This window comes from Pantherophis guttatus, chromosome 8 (assembly GCF_059756535.1).
Source record: "Pantherophis guttatus breed Tessera chromosome 8, ASM5975653v1, whole genome shotgun sequence".
Taxonomy (NCBI): Eukaryota; Metazoa; Chordata; class Lepidosauria; order Squamata; family Colubridae; genus Pantherophis; species Pantherophis guttatus.
The window spans coordinates 653,926-670,012 of NC_142070.1; the positions used below are offsets into that span (position 1 = coordinate 653,926).

The 16,087-nt window shown below is 52.8% G+C and overlaps 1 protein-coding gene across 10 annotated transcripts in view; it reads left to right on the top strand.

Moving 5' to 3' along the window:
- The window catches only part of EXOC6B (exocyst complex component 6B), a 152,329-nt gene that overhangs the window by 64,449 nt on the left and 71,793 nt on the right, over nt 1–16,087 (top strand). For 5 of the 10 annotated variants that reach the window (XM_060682315.2, XM_060682317.2, XM_060682316.2 and 2 more), the window contains exons 7-13: nt 3,074–3,253; nt 4,031–4,099; nt 11,925–12,008; nt 12,125–12,171; nt 13,434–13,554; nt 14,221–14,292; nt 15,108–15,205. In XM_060682315.2, coding sequence (XP_060538298.2) covers nt 3,074–3,253; nt 4,031–4,099; nt 11,925–12,008; nt 12,125–12,171; nt 13,434–13,554; nt 14,221–14,292; nt 15,108–15,205 — 671 coding nt within the window. The remainder of the gene's footprint in view (nt 1–3,073; nt 3,254–4,030; nt 4,100–11,924; nt 12,009–12,124; nt 12,172–13,433; nt 13,555–14,220; nt 14,293–15,107; nt 15,206–16,087) is intronic. The other 5 variants (XM_060682319.2, XM_087875361.1, XM_087875360.1 and 2 more) reach the window with 1 other exon arrangement.

The following is a 16,087-nucleotide window of genomic DNA, read 5'->3' on the forward strand; positions in this document are numbered from 1 at the left end:
CTCTGTTCTGCCCGGCACCGGCCGGCTTGGTGTGCTTTCCCACTGCTGTGGAGGCCACGGTGCCTGCAGCTTCTTTCAGATCCAGTCTTCCAGAAGTAGATCGAGTAGATCTTCCCTTGGTGCCCTGGAAGGGACGTCCCATTCATGTCATTCTGCTCTCCAGAAGCGTTTCTGCGGAAACAGGCCGGAGGTGTTCTGCCAATGTGCCCAAACCTCCTGCCCAGCCTCCATTGTGGATTTCACGGGCTCTTCTTGCCCGCTTGTGGCATTGCCACGAGGGTTTTGCTTTTTATGGAGGCCACTGGGAAGAAGCCGAGTGTGCTGGGAAGTTCCCAAGTTGTGATTCCTTGGCTGTAGCAGTGACTGTGATTCAGTCCCATGTCAAAGCACCTGGTGGTTTCCACGATCAGCATATTCCCGTTGGGAGCCAAGGTGCACCCAGAACTCTCCTTTAGATAGTTCTGCACCATTTATGTGTAACTCGTAATCACTCCCCTTCGATTTCCTCGTCTCTCTCCGTTTTTGCATCCGCAGTCAGCACTTTGGGCAAAAGGTTTGGCGTTTAAAGATCAGGTGCCACCTTGATGCCCACACACTCCTGGCCTCTGTGCGGTGATGCCACCCCCGCTGTTCCAGGGGCATCGGCCCACAACAATACTCAGGGGGGCACCCCCATCCACGCCTTCTTCCCTGCTCAGTGGCGAACCCTCCATTAAAACAGTCCGTTTACAGGCAGTCCTCCACTTACAACAGTTCATTTAGTGACCGTTTGAAGTGACAACGGCACTGAAAAAAGTGACATGACCATTGCATCATCCACGTGTCACGTGATTTACATTCGGATGCTTAAGAACTGACTTGTATTTATGACGCCTACAGTATCCTGGGGTCACTTCTGACAAGCCAAGTCAATAGGGAAGCCGGATCCACTCAACAGTCGGGTTACTCACTTGACAACTGCAGTGATTCACTTAACAATGGTGGCAAGAAAAGTCATAAAATGGGGCAAAACTCACTTAACAACTGTGTCACTTAACATAAATTTTGGGCTCAATTGTGGTCGTAACTCAATGATTTTCTTCTCTTTTCCCTCTTCCCGTTTTCCTCCCCTATTTTCCCACCGTTTTAGTTTTACTTGGTGTCTCCCTGTTTTGTATTTTGATGAACTATATACAGGTAGTCCTCAACCTACGACCACAATTGAGCCCACAATTTCTGTTGCTAAGTGAGAGATTTGTTAAGTGAATTTTGCCCCATTTTGCAACCTTTCTTGCCACGTTTATTAAGCGCATCGCTGAAGTTGTTAAGTGAGTAACCCGGTTGTTGAGTGAATCTAGCTTCCCTGTTGGCTTGGCTTGTCAGAAGGTCGCAAAAGGGGATCCCGTGACTGCAGGGACACTGTGACCGTCACAAGCGTGAGTCAGTTTCCAATCGTCTGACTTTGGATCACGGATGGTGGGGATGCTGCAAAGGTCGTAACTGTGAAAAACATTTTTCAGTGGCGTCGTAACTTTGAATGGTCAGTAAACGAAATGCCGTAAGTCGAGGACTACCTGTGTATAGAACCCCCCTCTCTAACATGGCCCTTCTCCTCTATCCAGGAACCTTAGGCTTTCCCAGAAGGGGAGGCAGGGCACTCGGGCTAGGATGGAGGGCAGGGGGCTTCAGGAGACGGAGCCTGACCCGAAATGGGGCTCAGGGAAGGGGTTGGAAGAAGACCAGCCTCCGCCTAGCCAGGTGACACACACACAGTGGATTACTAGGGGGTGTGTGTGTGTGTGTGAGAGAGAGAGAGAGAGAGTATTTTACAAGCTGGGACGTGCAAAGGCAGAAATTGTGCTGTGGGGCCGCTAGAGGTCAGGAGGGGGCTGTGCCACAAGCCCGGCCTGGTTGCAGGGGGGGGGGCCTCCTTCCTTAGGGAGCCTCCCCCTCCCCCTCCCTCCAGCTGCAGGCTCTGCCCAGAGGACCCCCAGATCTTGTAAGGGAAGGAAAGACACACACACACACACACACACACACACACACACACACACACACACACACACACATGTTCCCTTACTGACCCTCGGACTTCCCTGCCAATCGGTAGAAAACTCATGGGATTTTTTTTTTTTTTGGCGGGAAAGGGAGGCTCCCATATACTATAGATAAGTCCTTGACTTTCAACAGTTCGTTTAGTGACCATTTAAATTTACAACAGGGCTGAAAAAAGGGGCTTTTGACCGTTTTTCACAGTTACAACCTTTGAAGCATCCCCAGGGTCAGGGGATCCAAATTCAGAGGCTTGGCCACTGGTTCACACTTACGACCGTGGCTGTGTCCCCCTCCAGGGTCATGTGATCCCCTTTTGCGACCTTCCGATGAGCAAAGTCAACAGGGAAGTCCGATTCACTTAACAACCACATTACTAACTTAACAGCTCAGTGATTTACTTAACAGCTGTGGCCAGAAAGGTCGTAAAATAGGGCAAAAGTGTCTCCCTTAACAACAGAAATGGTGGGCTCAATTGCGATCGTAAGTCGAGGCTACCTCTTGATTCTGTGACCCCTCAGATGAGGCGTGTGTGTGTGTGTTGTCATGTTAAAAGAAGGTCCTTCCATCGAAACCGTCGGGTGGCTCCTTCTCATCTCTAGAGAAACAACTCCCCCCCCCCACGTTTCTCACAGAGCAGAATGTTTCACTGGAGGATGCAAGTTGTCAGTGGGGGGGGGGAAGGAGGAGGACCCTGCCTGGGGAGGGGCTCCTCTGTCTTGCCCTGGCCGTAACGTCTTGGCAGAAGAGGGTGGGCAGATGGCATCCATCTGCAGTGCGCAATTCAGGTTTCCCAGGGTGCCTTTCACGCCTCTCTGGTGCCCAGATGTTGGCGGCTGGAACTGACGGGGGTCTGGTGGTGGTAGTGAGGGGAAGTAACTCTTAATGGGGGTGGGGCCCCTGGGGGTCCAGGCCTCCCTACCGCTGGGCCGTCAGGTCAGCCCTCAGCCAGGTGGGGCTTCCCAAGGACACCTCCAAAGGGGGCCGTTGGACAGGGTGGCCTCCCCTGTGTGACCGACCCTCCTGTCCGGTTGTGTCCTAGGCCCAGCAGCAGAGGAGCCTGGATGGCCTGGAGGGGCAGCCCTTGAGGGCCGGGGGCCGAAGGGGCAGGAGAGTGGCCGGCGCGAATTCAGGGCTGGAGCTCAAGAAAGCCAGTCCGATCTCTGAGCGGGATTCTGGGATCCTGGATGTGGAAGAGGAGGAGGAGGAGGAGGAAGAAGAGGCAAGTCTGTTCTAAGGCCAGGCATGAACGGGGGAGGGGATCGGCCAGGCTGCCCGTGGAGGGAGGGGGTGGAGGTGGTTGCCACTTGGGGTCTTCCAGGCTGGGCTTATCCTTTCCAAGGCCCATCTCACCATCTGTCCAAGGTGCTTTGCTTGTATAGGTAGTCCTCAACTTACAACCATTCATTTAAAGACCATTCAAAGTTACAGTGGCACTGAAAAAAGGTACTTATGACCACCGTTCACTCTTACGACCGTTGCAACATCCCCATGGTCAGATGCTTGGCAGCTGGTTCACATTTATGACGGTCGCAGCCTCCCGGAATCATGTGATTCCCTTTTGCGACCGTCTGACCAGCGAAGTCAATGGGGGAGCCGGATTCAGTTAACGACCGGGTTCCTAACTTAACAACTGCAGTCGTTCACTGAACGACTGGCAAGAATGGGGCAAAGCTCACTTAACCGCTGTCTCACTTAGCAACAGAAATTGTGGTTGTAAGTCGAGGACTGCCTGTATCGTGGCCTCTGCTTGAAAGCATCCTCGGTTTTCAGTTCTCCCCTTTTTCTGTTGCCTCGAAGCTTCCCATGGATTGCGTGATAAGAGCTCTCTCTGGCCGGATGGCTTTGGATTGGAATATTTGTGGGAGGGGGAGAAAAAGCTCCTCTCTTGGCTACGGCCACTTCCGGCTGCTCCCTTTGTCCCTCCTTCCAAAGCAGCCTCTGCATTCCCTCCCTCCCTGCTTTGATTGACAGCTGTCCCTGTTATATGTCACCCCAGGTGCCCGGTGCTCAGGATTTGGTGGATTTCTCCCCCGTCTACCGCTGCTTCCACATCTACTCCGTGTTGGTAAGTGGCTGCTCCTTTTCCTCCATCGTCGGATCGTTGAGACTTTTAACAGTTGTTCTTCCCTGGGAAGGAGCCACTTCTGGCGACATGCATGGAGAACGTGGACCAGGATCGCCCCAGAGGTGCTTTTCCCAAAAGGCAACTGGACTTCCTTGGTTTTGTTCCTGGAAGACGTTTTGCTTCTCCTCCAAGAAGCTTCTTCAGGTCTTCTTTAGTGAAGAAGCTTCTTGCACGAGAAGCCAAAAGTCTTCAAAGGAAAAAGCCCTAGAGAGTCCGGTTGCCTTTTGGGAAAAGCACCTCTGGGACCACCCTGACCTGGATGGCGGAGAGTCTCCATAGGCACGTAGGCAAGGATTGAGTGTCAGCGTGGTCGTTAGCCAGGATGCTACACTTTGTGGAGGCGGGGAGGCGGAGGAGCAGCTGGACTGGCTTCACTGGGCAAGAGTCCTGGGCACGGCCGGTGGACGGGGCCAAGGGGCCAAAAGCGGTTGGGCAGCTTGGAGGCAGCCAAGCGTCAGTGCTGAGCGATGGGCATCCCCTGCAGGCAGGAAGACCATGTCAAGCAGGAAGGGAGGCTCTGGTTCCTTTGAAGCTTCCCTCGCAGAGCCTGGTGCGATGGGTGGGCTGCCTTTCTGGAGAGCCTCCTCATCTGGCTTTGCTCTCTTGTCTTATGGCCATTGTGGTACGACCTGCTCTCCCGCCCCCCCCCACCCCCCGGGGCTCCCTCTGAGCAGAGCAAAGTGTGGGCCCAGTGCTTCTTCTCGCCAAAGGGGAGGGGCTGCTCTTTAGCTGAGGGGGTGGCAGGGAAATAGCCAAAAGACTGAAGAGTGAAAATGATACGATTTAAAATAAGAATGGATACGTATGTAGAGAGTAAAAGAATGGAAATGGAAATGGAAATGGGCTGGTCGCATAGCAAGAAGAACCGATGGCAAGTGGACCAAGGAGGTCATAGAATGGATCCCACCTGATCAAAAGTATCCACGAAAGAGACCTAAAACAAGGCGGATGGATGACCTCGGCCAAGTATGGTTTGCCCAACTGGCCAAAGAAAGCTCAGCACCGTCTTGGTTGGAGACATGTGAAGAGGCCTTCAACCTGCAACGGGCAGACAAGAGCTAGAACAATGATGACGTAAATCCATGGGACAAAGAATCTACAAACCCACAACCGTGGAGCCTTGGTGGATAACGCAAACTTAACACAGCCCCATCTCGCTGGGTGATTGTCCGAGAGGAGCCGCCTCCTGCCAGTCGGTCCCAGGTCTTCACGGGCAGCCAGAGCAGAGGGCTGCATCCTCTCACCCGGAGGCTGCCACTGTACCTGTATTGTCGGATCGATCCAGCCTGTTTACCAGCAGGTGCTGTTTGGGGGGATTCCTGGCGAAGAGGGACAGGGCTCTTCATCCAGGTCGTTGTGTCGGCTCTGCCACTGAATCGACCCGTTTCCTGAGTCGACGCAACGCATGGAACTGAAGCTCCCCAGAGAGAGAGGGTTCATACCACATTTCAAGATGGCAAAAATAAAGTTCAAGCTAGTCCAGCTTTGCGTGTTTCGTAAATGGAAACCACCCAGCTGAGAGAGAGCACCAAGGAGCTCTCGGGCCAACCCTGGGCTGCAAAGCTGCTCCTCTCGCTAAGTCTTTCAGTGGCCTGGCCTGACTGCTGGGAATGTTGTGTGAATGCGGCTGGACTGCCGACTGGGTGGAGGGGCGGGAATTGCCACTCCTGGGATCTGCTGGCGGTGACCCTTTGCTGAGTCTCTCCTCCACACCCAGGAGAGCAACCGGATTGCTTTTCCTCTGGAAGCAACCGGTCCCTTCCCTTCACCTGCCCCACGGAAAGCTGATAAAGGCGCCCCATTGGTGGGCCTTGTTCTACAGTAGCGGGGCAACATAGGCTCTGTGGTTGAGAAGAAAGCCACCCTCTCCAGGTTCTGGGGCAACCCTTTCCTTCTGGTGGCCCAAGAGGGCCTCTTTCGTGACAGCAGTGAAGCCACGGATGCTTTGGGGCCTCTCTTTGAAGGTCTGGTTTCAGGGGTTGGGGAGGGTTGTGCCCTTTGGGGAGTGCCTGTGTGTGTGTGTGTGTGTGTGTGTGTGTGTGTGCAGGGGCTGCCTCTGAGGGGCCTCCTTGGAAGGGATTGGGGTGCAGAGGCTTGCTTTCCACCCAGAAGCCCCTGTGCCCTTCCCGTCTTTGACCTCGGAGGGACCCGGGAAAAGGCCGTGTGGGGAGTTGCTGAGCAGGACGGCTCAGGGCCACAGTGGCCGCGGTCAAGCTGGGACCGGAAAAAATGTGCTCATCAGCCAGGCAGAAGGACTCGCATGTAAGAGCTGCAAGAGGCGACTCCGTCTGGCTGACAATGGCCTTATCGGAGGCCTGGCTGCCATGGAAAAGGATCCCTCTGAGCATAAACACTCCGCACTCCGGCATTGTTAGGGAACTCGACCTTCCTGTCACCTTGCTTTTATGGCTGAGCCGCTGAGAAGTTCCCAACGGATTAGTCGAAATCCTGCTTGGCTCTGCCAGTCCTGCTTATCGGGCAGGCGGCCGGGCAGGGCTCCCCTCTTGGAACAGGGGGTTGGGGCCGGGTCACGGCCGGAGCATCTGGAGGGCCTTCCTCCTCCTCTGGGTGGGCAGAGGCTTTCTAGGAAGCCCTGAACTTTGGCAAGGGGTCAGGCGGTCAGTGGAGAACAGGGAGAGCGGCCTCCGGGCCTGCCTCCCTCACTGCTGGGATCGGCTCCTGGCAAAGGAAGCTTTTGGAGGAGGAAGAGGAGGAGGCAGAAAAAGAAGAGGAGATGACTGTGGGGTCCTTGGTGCTCTCTGAGCTGGATTGTTTTCTTGCAGATGTTCTATGAGCCAACTAGGGAACACCATCAGTGCTAGAAGGTGGTAGGGTTTGCAGGTGGTGGTAGTAGAGGAGGAGGAGAAGGACAACAACAACAACAATGATGACAACGAAAGCAATCAAAACAACTACAACTGTCCCCGGGGCATCCTGCCAGGGCTGCTGCGGGTCAAGAGGAGTCCAGCCTTCTGCTCACCCCTGCAGGGAGACCAAGCCTCCTGTCCGGCCACAGGGAGCCCTCGAACCCAGTGTGGATGTCAGGCTGAGGGCGCTTCCTGGGGCTGGGGATCCATGCTCTTTCTGGCCCACCTGCCTCTGGCTTCAGTCTGCCACCATGCAACTTTTCTCCTGGGACGACAGAGCCCCGAATCCCAGGAGCCCCACACGGCCCGGTGCAGCTTGGCCCCTCTCCTGCCCTGCCCCGCCCTGGCAGTGACACTTTCCAAAAAGTGGCTTGAAATTGGGGGAAATGGCAGCCTGGAGGGGCCTGGCTGAGGAAAGGCGGGAGGTGTAGGGGCCTCCACCTCTGCGTCGGATCCAGGGATGTTTTCCAGGCAGGGCCCCCGGTGGGAATGCGGTGTAGCCCCTCGCTGCCCTGCCGATGTGGCTGACCCGGCAGGGCCTGCTGGCGCGAGATACCTCCGGCCGGGACTGAGCAGCCGGGGCTGCCTTGATAAGAGGCAGGAAAGGCCCTGGGAAGAAATGAGGGTCAGCAGGCCCAGACAGAGGCTGTCTTGCTCAGGGCTGGGGACATCTGAGGAGCCGCCAGACCTCCCCCTCTCCCCCCCCACCTTTCTCCCATGCCTCTCTTCACCCTCCGGCCGGGCTCCTCCTCAGCCTGTGAAAGGAGACAGGCGGCCAAGGAGCCCTTTATTCCGTGCAATGAAGAGATTCAGCAGGAGACTTTGGCTCCCGGGACTGAAGCTGTGGAAAAGAGCAGCCTCTTGGGTCTCCTGGCTCAACGTTCAAGGATGACAGAGTTGGAAGGGACCATAACGGTCTCCTAGTCCAAGGCCTGTTCAAGCAGGAGACCCTGCACCATTTCAGACAGATGGTTGTCCCGTCTCTTCTTGAAAGCCTCCAGGGATGGAGCACCCAGAACTTCTGGAGGGAAGCCGTTCCACTGGCTGATTCTTCTCACTGTCAGGAAATTTCTCCTTACTTCTGGGTTGCTTCTCTCCTTGATGAGTTTCCATCCATTGTTTCTTGTCCTGCCTTCAGGGGCTTTGGAGAAGAGGTTAGCAGAATAAAAGAGTTGGAAGGGACCTTGGAGGTCTTCTAGTCCAACCCCCTGCTCAGGCAGGAAACCTGGCCTAGACCATTTCAGACAAATGGCTGTCCAGTCTCTTCTTGAAAAGCTCCAGTGATGGAGCATTCATAACTTCTGGAGAAAAGTCGTTCCACTGATTAATTGTTCTGTCAGGGAAATCTTCCTCATTTCTAGAACAGTTTTCTGCTTGGTATGTTTTCTTCCCCTCCTCCTCTTCCTCCTCCTCCTCCTCCTCCATCTTGATCATCATCTTCTCTGAGCCAGGCCATCATGGCTCTTCTTCTGCTTCACCTTCTTCCCCGCTCAGGCAGGGGCTCTTCCTGGACCGGGCACGGCCATCGGTTGAAATAACAGGAAATTGGGGGCATCCTGTTTGCAGTGGCTTTTGGACAATAGAGCCGGAGCACTATTATTCTGCAGGTCCTTAACTTGAGTTCCAACAAAGGGCCGGGCAAGATGGAGGCCTCTCTGGGAATCTTCTCCTTGGGATGGAGAAGCAGGATCTGTGGGGCAGGGGACACTTCCTCCCCACCTACAAAAGGACCTCTTCTTCTTTGGTTGAAGCTGAGAGCAGAGCGAAGAGCAACAGGATGAAATTGAAAAGAAGGAGATTCAACTTGAGCAGGACTCTCCCAACTTGGCCCTTTAAGAGTGGTGGACCTCAACTCCCAGAATTCCCCATGCTGGCTGAGGAAGTATGGGAGTTGAAGTCCACCAGTCTTAAAGGGGCCAAATTTGGAGAGTTTTAAGAGGAGAATGGGAGGAGATGTTCTGAGTGGCAGAAGCTGCTCAGCGATGGAATCGCCTGCCTAGACGAGTGATGGACTTCCCTTCAGTGGAGGTTTCAAAGAGCAGCTGGCTGGACACCCATTTCATGGATTCCTGTCCTGAGCAGAGAATTGGACCGGACATACGTGTTTGATCGTTTTGATTTACATAGCAGCCCATCTCACATATATGACTCGGGGCAGTCTACAGTCAAAGGAGACAAAACTCACACAGTACCAGAAATAAAAACTCATCAGAGCCGGGAATCACGGAACAAACCTCCACGTAGCCAGGAGACTCTGACTGGGCTCCCTCCGCACCCAGGTCCCCAGACTTGGCCCAGGGCCCAGGGGTCAAGGCCTTGCAGAAGGCCAGCGGGGTCAGGGCCGAAGGGTCTCTGACAGTTGACATGCACAGTCTCGTTCCTTCCCTACAGGCCGTGAAATGATACTCCCAATAATAGCTATAAGCACATCGCCCTGAATTGTAGGAAGGAAACTCAGCCCCTCGGAGCCTCTGATCCCCTGGGTGGAAGGAGGTTCAATTGAGCTGCGGGAACCGGCTTTGATGTCTACGATAACCTTGTTTTTGCTACAAAACAGATCCGATGTACAATCGGGCTTGGAAGCCACTTCCGGGTTACAATTCTATAAATGGAATTGTGCCACGCGCCAAGATGTCAAGTTTATATTTTAATCAGACATATGGTCTATATGTTATTTACAGTATTTTTGTCCATATTGTTTACTATTTATTTGACTCTTTCCTCTTAATAACTTTAATGGTGTTCACCACGTATTTTTATGGGTAATTTTATGGGTAATTCCTGATCAGAATTTTGGTATAAAATGTTTTACAGTACTGTAAATGGTTAATGGTACATTAGAATATATTAACCATGGAATATCTTCCATCCAATGATTAACTGTGATTTTCTTGGTTGCCACGCCCATATTTATTGCTTTCATAGTAGTTTGTTTCTTTATTATGTTTTCTTAATTTTTTTAAAGTGCACATTTGTATCAGTTTTGTTTTTTTCCTTTTTTTGCTGAAGTAATAATAATTTAAGCTTTTAAGGAAGCTCAGAGGTGAGGATGGCAGAGGCTTATATTTGACTTCCAGAAAGTTTTTTCCCCCTCATAAATTCAGATCAGTGACAGGCAGGGCTCTGAGACAGAGTGGGAAAAGTCCCTCGAGAGGGAGGGGGATTTCTTCAAAAGGCAGCATTCAGATGTAATTGTGGACAACAGTAACAAGAAAATACCCATGTGGGAAGCAGCAAAAAGGAAAAAAAAAACCTTCTTTTATTGAATATTCTTCAACTAGGCCTTAAGTGATATTTTAGAGCAAACACTTCCTGTTTTGCTGATATATTCTATGAAGGAGCTCTAAGCAGAGACGGGGGTTGTGTTACTGCTGCTGGCCTTGCAAAGCTTCCAGGTTGTGTCAACCCACTTGGAGGAGGCGTCGGGTACGAGAGCCTCCCCGGTTCAGAGGCAGGGGCTTCACCTGGCGAGGAGGACCAGAGGGCGGAAGTGGAGGTCAGGACTGACTGTCTGGAATGGGCGGCTCAGGCGACCCACCCACGGCTTCCACTTCCTCTCCTGCTCTTGGGGTCCTGCTTCTGCTGCTTGCTAGAAAGGGTGGGTGGGTTTCCCAGGAGAAAAGGTTGGATTTTTTGGGGGACCCCTCCCAGTTTGTTACAAGGGTTCCATGGAAGCTGCTCCACAGCACTTCTCCATCTCTTCCATAAGGACATCTAGGGGGAAGATTCTGCATCAGCTCTTAAGAGCATCTGGAGGGGTTTATTTTTTTCTCTTCAAGAAGAACAGGAGGTGAATAAGACAGATGTGCAGGGAGGGAGGAGGAGGTCACCAGACAGCTGGATGCGGAGCAGAAGAGTCAGCAAAGCCGAGCTCTGGGTGAGATTAGAGCCATGGAAAGAAATACAAGTTGACAGATTTAAAATATAAATATTTCGGAGAGCGTTTTTCTAATCACTTTAAAACGTACTGTAAAAATAATTTGAATACATCAGAAGCAAGCTGTCAAAGGGACTCAGCAGCTTCTTGAAGAAGGAGGTTCAGGGGATTGCAGAAAAGCTCAATCGGATTTGGGGTCTTTGCTGCAGGCAGGGGCAAAGGGCTGTCCCCGAGATGCTGTTTTCACGAAAGGGTCTTGCGTGGAGATGAAGTTAAAGGGTGGGAAACACAAACTTCTTGAGTCCTGATGAATTAAAGACAAATACTGTGGATCACTTCATCCAGACAACTCCATGCATTATAAAAAATTCTGAAAGAGTTCAGTTGGGAAATGGTATTTTATGACAAAATTACACGATATGCTTTATTTCTAAGATCAGGGCCTGTACTCTGGGGTTTCCCCAGGGTGTCCAGGCTGAGCTTCAAGGACGGCACCCCAAAGTCTGCAGGTCCATCCAAAGGAGCCAATTCGGTGGGGCAGAAGACCCGGCCAGTTCCTCCAGAAGCCGAGAGTATTGCCCGGATTTATTCTTGGCGGAGTGGGACCCGTTGCCATGGCCAACTTGCCCCGGGACAATTCAAGGCGGGATAACTCACGAGAGGGACCAGTAGAACTGCAGCTCCCCCCACCCCCCAAAAGCCTCCAGGACTTCTAACTGGAGAAGGTCCAAACCCAAAGCAAGGCATGGCCCGTGGCCGTTCGCTGGTCCTTCTCTTGAATTGTCCCGTGGCGAGTCGGCCAGGGCGAGTTGTCCTAGACCAGGCCACTTGAAGACTTGTGGACTTCAACTCCCGGAATTCCTCAGCCAGCCATGGGAGTTGAAGTCCACAAGTCTTCAAGTGGCCAAGGCTGGAGACCCCTGTGCTGGAAGAGCCTGTTCTTGGGTGGTGGTGGTGGGGGGGTGGGAGAAGAGAAGCCCTCGGTCCCTGGGAGGAGCTTGACCCATTCTCTCCTTGGAAGGGAGCCCGAGAGGCCTTTGAGAGCTACTACCGGAAGCAGAGGAGAAAGCAGGCCCGGCTGGTTCTGCAGCCCCCCTCCAACATGGTAAGACCCCAAAGGGTTTGGGGGACAAGGGGGGGGGGGTCTCCCATGGGCTGGAATTCTTGGGTTCCCCCCCAGGTGTTTTAATCTTCTTCCCTCCCTTCCCCCCCTCTTTCTAGCACGAAACCCTCTCCGGCTACCGGAAGTATTTTAATCAGATTGTAGGGTAGGTATTCTTCTTTCCCCGTCTGCTCCCCCCAGGGCTCAGGGGTCAGGTCTGTGCGGCACGGGCAGTCCTCGCCTTATAGCCATCTGCTTAATGACTGTTCCAAGGAACAACGACACTGACAAAACACTGACTGATGATCGTTTTTCACACTTACGACCGTTGTAGCCTCCCCACCGTCGCGTGATCAAAATTTAGACACTTAGCCACTTATGGACGGCCGCAGTGTCCTGGGGTCCTGTGCTCCCCTTTTGCGACCTTCTGACCAAAATGAATGGGGAAGCCAGATTCACTTAATGATGCTGTTACTAACCTAACAACTGCAGTGATTCACTTAACAACCGTGGCTTGAAAGTTCGTAAAATGGGACAAAACTGTTTCGCTTAGCAACAGAAATTTTGCGTTCGATAGTGGTCGTGTATCGAGGACTACCTGTAAGTAAAAGTTGTCAGACTTCTTTTAATCATTTTTGTTTTTTTCATCCGTTCTATCGTGTCTGATGCTTGGAGGCTGCCTGGATAAAACCCTGCAGTTTCCCTGGCAAGCTTTTTCAGGATTGGTTTGCCATTGCCTCCTTCCAAGGGCAGGGTGAAAGTGGCTGGCTTTGGGCCAAGCAGAACTAGAATTCACGGTCTCCTGGCTTCCAGTCGGATCTCTTAAACACAACCCCCAGCCGGCCCCTGTTCCTCTTACTAAGTAGAAGCCACAGCCCGTCATGCAAGGGTGAGACCTGGGGATTGTGGAGACATCCGTGGTCTTGTCCTCAGCAGCCCTGGGGGAGGGGCTTGCCCTGTCTTCAGTGTCCTGGAAGCCCCACCCCTGATGACCTGCTGAGCTTTTTCTGGATCAGTTAGATGTGCTCCTCCCTCCTCCTCCTTGGCCTCCTCTCAGTCTGCCCTTCCTCCCCCCCCAGTGGCAGCCCCGTGAGGAAGCTGGGATTAAAAACTCTGGATCTGAATCTCCTGGCCGGCTCGGGAATTCTAGGAGTTGAAGTCCACAGGGCTTCAAAATTGGACACCCCTGCTGGACAAGCCCTTTCCCCAGGTCCAGTGAAGCCAGAGGTGGGCTGACCACATCAGCTCCAATTGGGCCTTCAGATCAGGATGGACCGCCACCTGTCTGGAATGGCCGAGGCTAGGTCTCCTGCTTGAGCAGGGGGTTGGACTAGAAGGCCTCCCAGGTCCCTTTCTTGCTCGGTTCTGACTGGTGATTCTGAAGGGAGCCTCCAACGAGCTGTGACGACTCTCCTTTCCTCTTGTCAGCTTTTTCGTCATCGAGGATCACGTTCTGCACACAAGCCAGGGCTTGGTGGACAGAGCCTACATCGATGAGCTCTGGGATATGGCCCTCTCCAAGACCATCGCGGCCCTGCGGACGCATTCGGTGAGTAGCGGTTCCTGGGCCTTTGGCAGGCGAAGGAGGGGCCCCTGTTTTGGGAGGTGGCCTGGGGTTTCTGCACTCCACAAAACCCAAGTTGCTCTTTTGGCTGCCTTTGCCTGGAGCTCCATATACCATAGTTCAGTTGTGCTGCTTTGCAGCTCTTGATGTACATAGTCGTTTTTTTCATAACTTCTTTTTTAAATGGACCTGAACCGTATTTTGATCTGGACAGCAATGCTACTTTAACACTGATGATGTTACTTTGTTGGGTCATGAAATGTCTGCAAGAAAATCCACACGATCAGAGAGCACCAAGGATCCCCCACAGCCCTCCTCCTCCTCCTCTTCTCCACATCCACATTCCCTTCTGGCACTGATGATGTTAGGTAGTTTGGTAATGAAACATCTGTAAGCAAACCACCCAGCTCAGAGAGCACCAAGTAGCCCACCATGGTACCTTCCTTTGACAAGCTGATTTGAGCTATGTTAATTTTTAGGTGGTTTGGTTTGGTTTAGGTGATTTTTCTTTTTTTATGACAAATCACCCTGTGGAATTGCAAGTTCGAAATATGTGAGGGTTCCAGACTGCCTTCCTCTGAGCTCCTCAAAGCTCAGAGAAATGCAGCAAGTCAGCCTCTCCTTCTCCTTCTTCTGTCCTTCCTGTTCCAGTCCTATTGCTCAGACCCAGACCTGGTGTTGGACCTGAAAAATCTCATGGTGCTTTTTGCTGACACTCTCCAGGTAAGGAGCCTCCTTGTCTCCCCTCCCCCCCTCCCCCCCCCGCTCTGCCAGCCTCCTCAGTGCCCCTCCAGGCGTGGCCTGGGAATCAGACATCCCTTCCCCATGGAGGCCCAGAGCACTGGGCTAACTCCTCTAGAGTCCCCCACGGAAGGACAGAGCCCCAAGGTCTGACTCACCTCCCACAGAATCCCCCCCCACCGTTTTTTGCTCTGAATCTCGATCTGGGGCTTCATCTGGAAGAAGTGGGGGGGGGCAGTGGGAAGTTTTCTCAGTGCAGCTCCTATAGCTAGTCCTCGACTTACAACTGCCCAGTCAACAACCTTTCTAAGTTTTTACGGCAGCTCATTTAACCAGTGCAGCCCCCAAAAGGTACTTATGACCTGGTTCTGAAATCCTGGGGGCTGCCTCTGCCTCCCCGCCCGGGATCATCTGACCCCATTTGGGCCCTTGGCAATCACTGGCGGTGCCTGACGATCCTGTGGCCTCAACTTATGACTTTCTGGCCAGAAACTGGTGTCTACTTAATGACTGCTGCAAAAGTCATGAAATCGGGCATGGCCATGTGGTGGTCCGTTTAATGACTGCCGTGATGCAGAACCGTAATTCCGGGTTCAGTTATGGTCATAAGCCAAGAACTTCACGTAAAGCTCTAGAGATGAAGCTTCTTCTGGATTTTCGTCCCATCAGAACCCACAGAGGGACCTTTCTAGACCAGAGGCTGGGAGTCCTGGTCAGAGCCCCCTCAGGGTTAGGGTCTCCCCATGCTGGGCAAGGGTCTGCCTTCCTCCCCTGAAGCCCCCCTGTTTCCCTGCCAGGCCTACGGCTTCCCTGTCAGCCAGCTCTTTGACCTGCTTTTGGAAATCCAGGACCAGTACAGGGAGACGCTGCTGAAGAAATGGGCAGGAGCCTTCAGGTAAGGCCTCTTCGGGTGGATTGGGCCCCTGGCTTCCTTGCGGCCAGGAGGAACGCAGATTTCAAGGCTGCACAAGGTAAGATCGAAGAGTAGAACTCAAAAGGTGTAATTTAAAAATGAGAACGGACCCCGTAAACCACAAAAGTTAAGGCAGCACCGGCGGATGACCAGAGAACCATCTCGGCCTGCTTTGAAACCCACCCGGCAAGGGCCTCCACGATCTCCACCCTGCTCCCTTCTCTTCTCGGGATTCTGCCCCAGTTGATTTGAAGCCGGAAGCTGCAAAGATGGAAACGGTGGAAAAACGGCCCTAAGTCACATTTTCCAGTGCCGTTGTAACTTTGAATGGTCGCTAAACACACTGTTGTAAGTCAAGGACCACCTGAGTGCTCTTGCCGTTGCCATTTTGGGGAGCAGGTGTGGATCGTCCAGAGCAGGGCTCTCCAGCCGTGGCCACCTGAAGCCTGGCGGACTTCAACTCCCAGCAAAGCCGGCTGGGGAATCCTGGGAGTTGAAGTCCTCCAGGCTTAACGTCCAGAGGGAAGCCTCTCCTGCCCTTCAATGAGATGGAGCCCTTTTATTCTGCCTGGGCCTGTTTTCTTTTCCTCTTTTTTATGGCTGCCGCAATCGCTTTGGATGCCTTTTATATCTTATGACCATAGAATGGCACTGATGGATTTTTTTCAGCGCTTTCCTTTTGTTTAAAAACTCTGTGTGAATTTTTTTTTTTGAAAAAAATGGAAGTTTCAATATTTTTAACGGGTGTCCTTGAGAAACGGCGTCTCCTGTGGGTCTCCCAGGACGGCTGTGCTCCGGTCTTACAAAGCAGGGAAAAGGTCTCCTGAGCAGGGTGTGTGTGTGCGTGTGTCTTTGTGTGTCTTA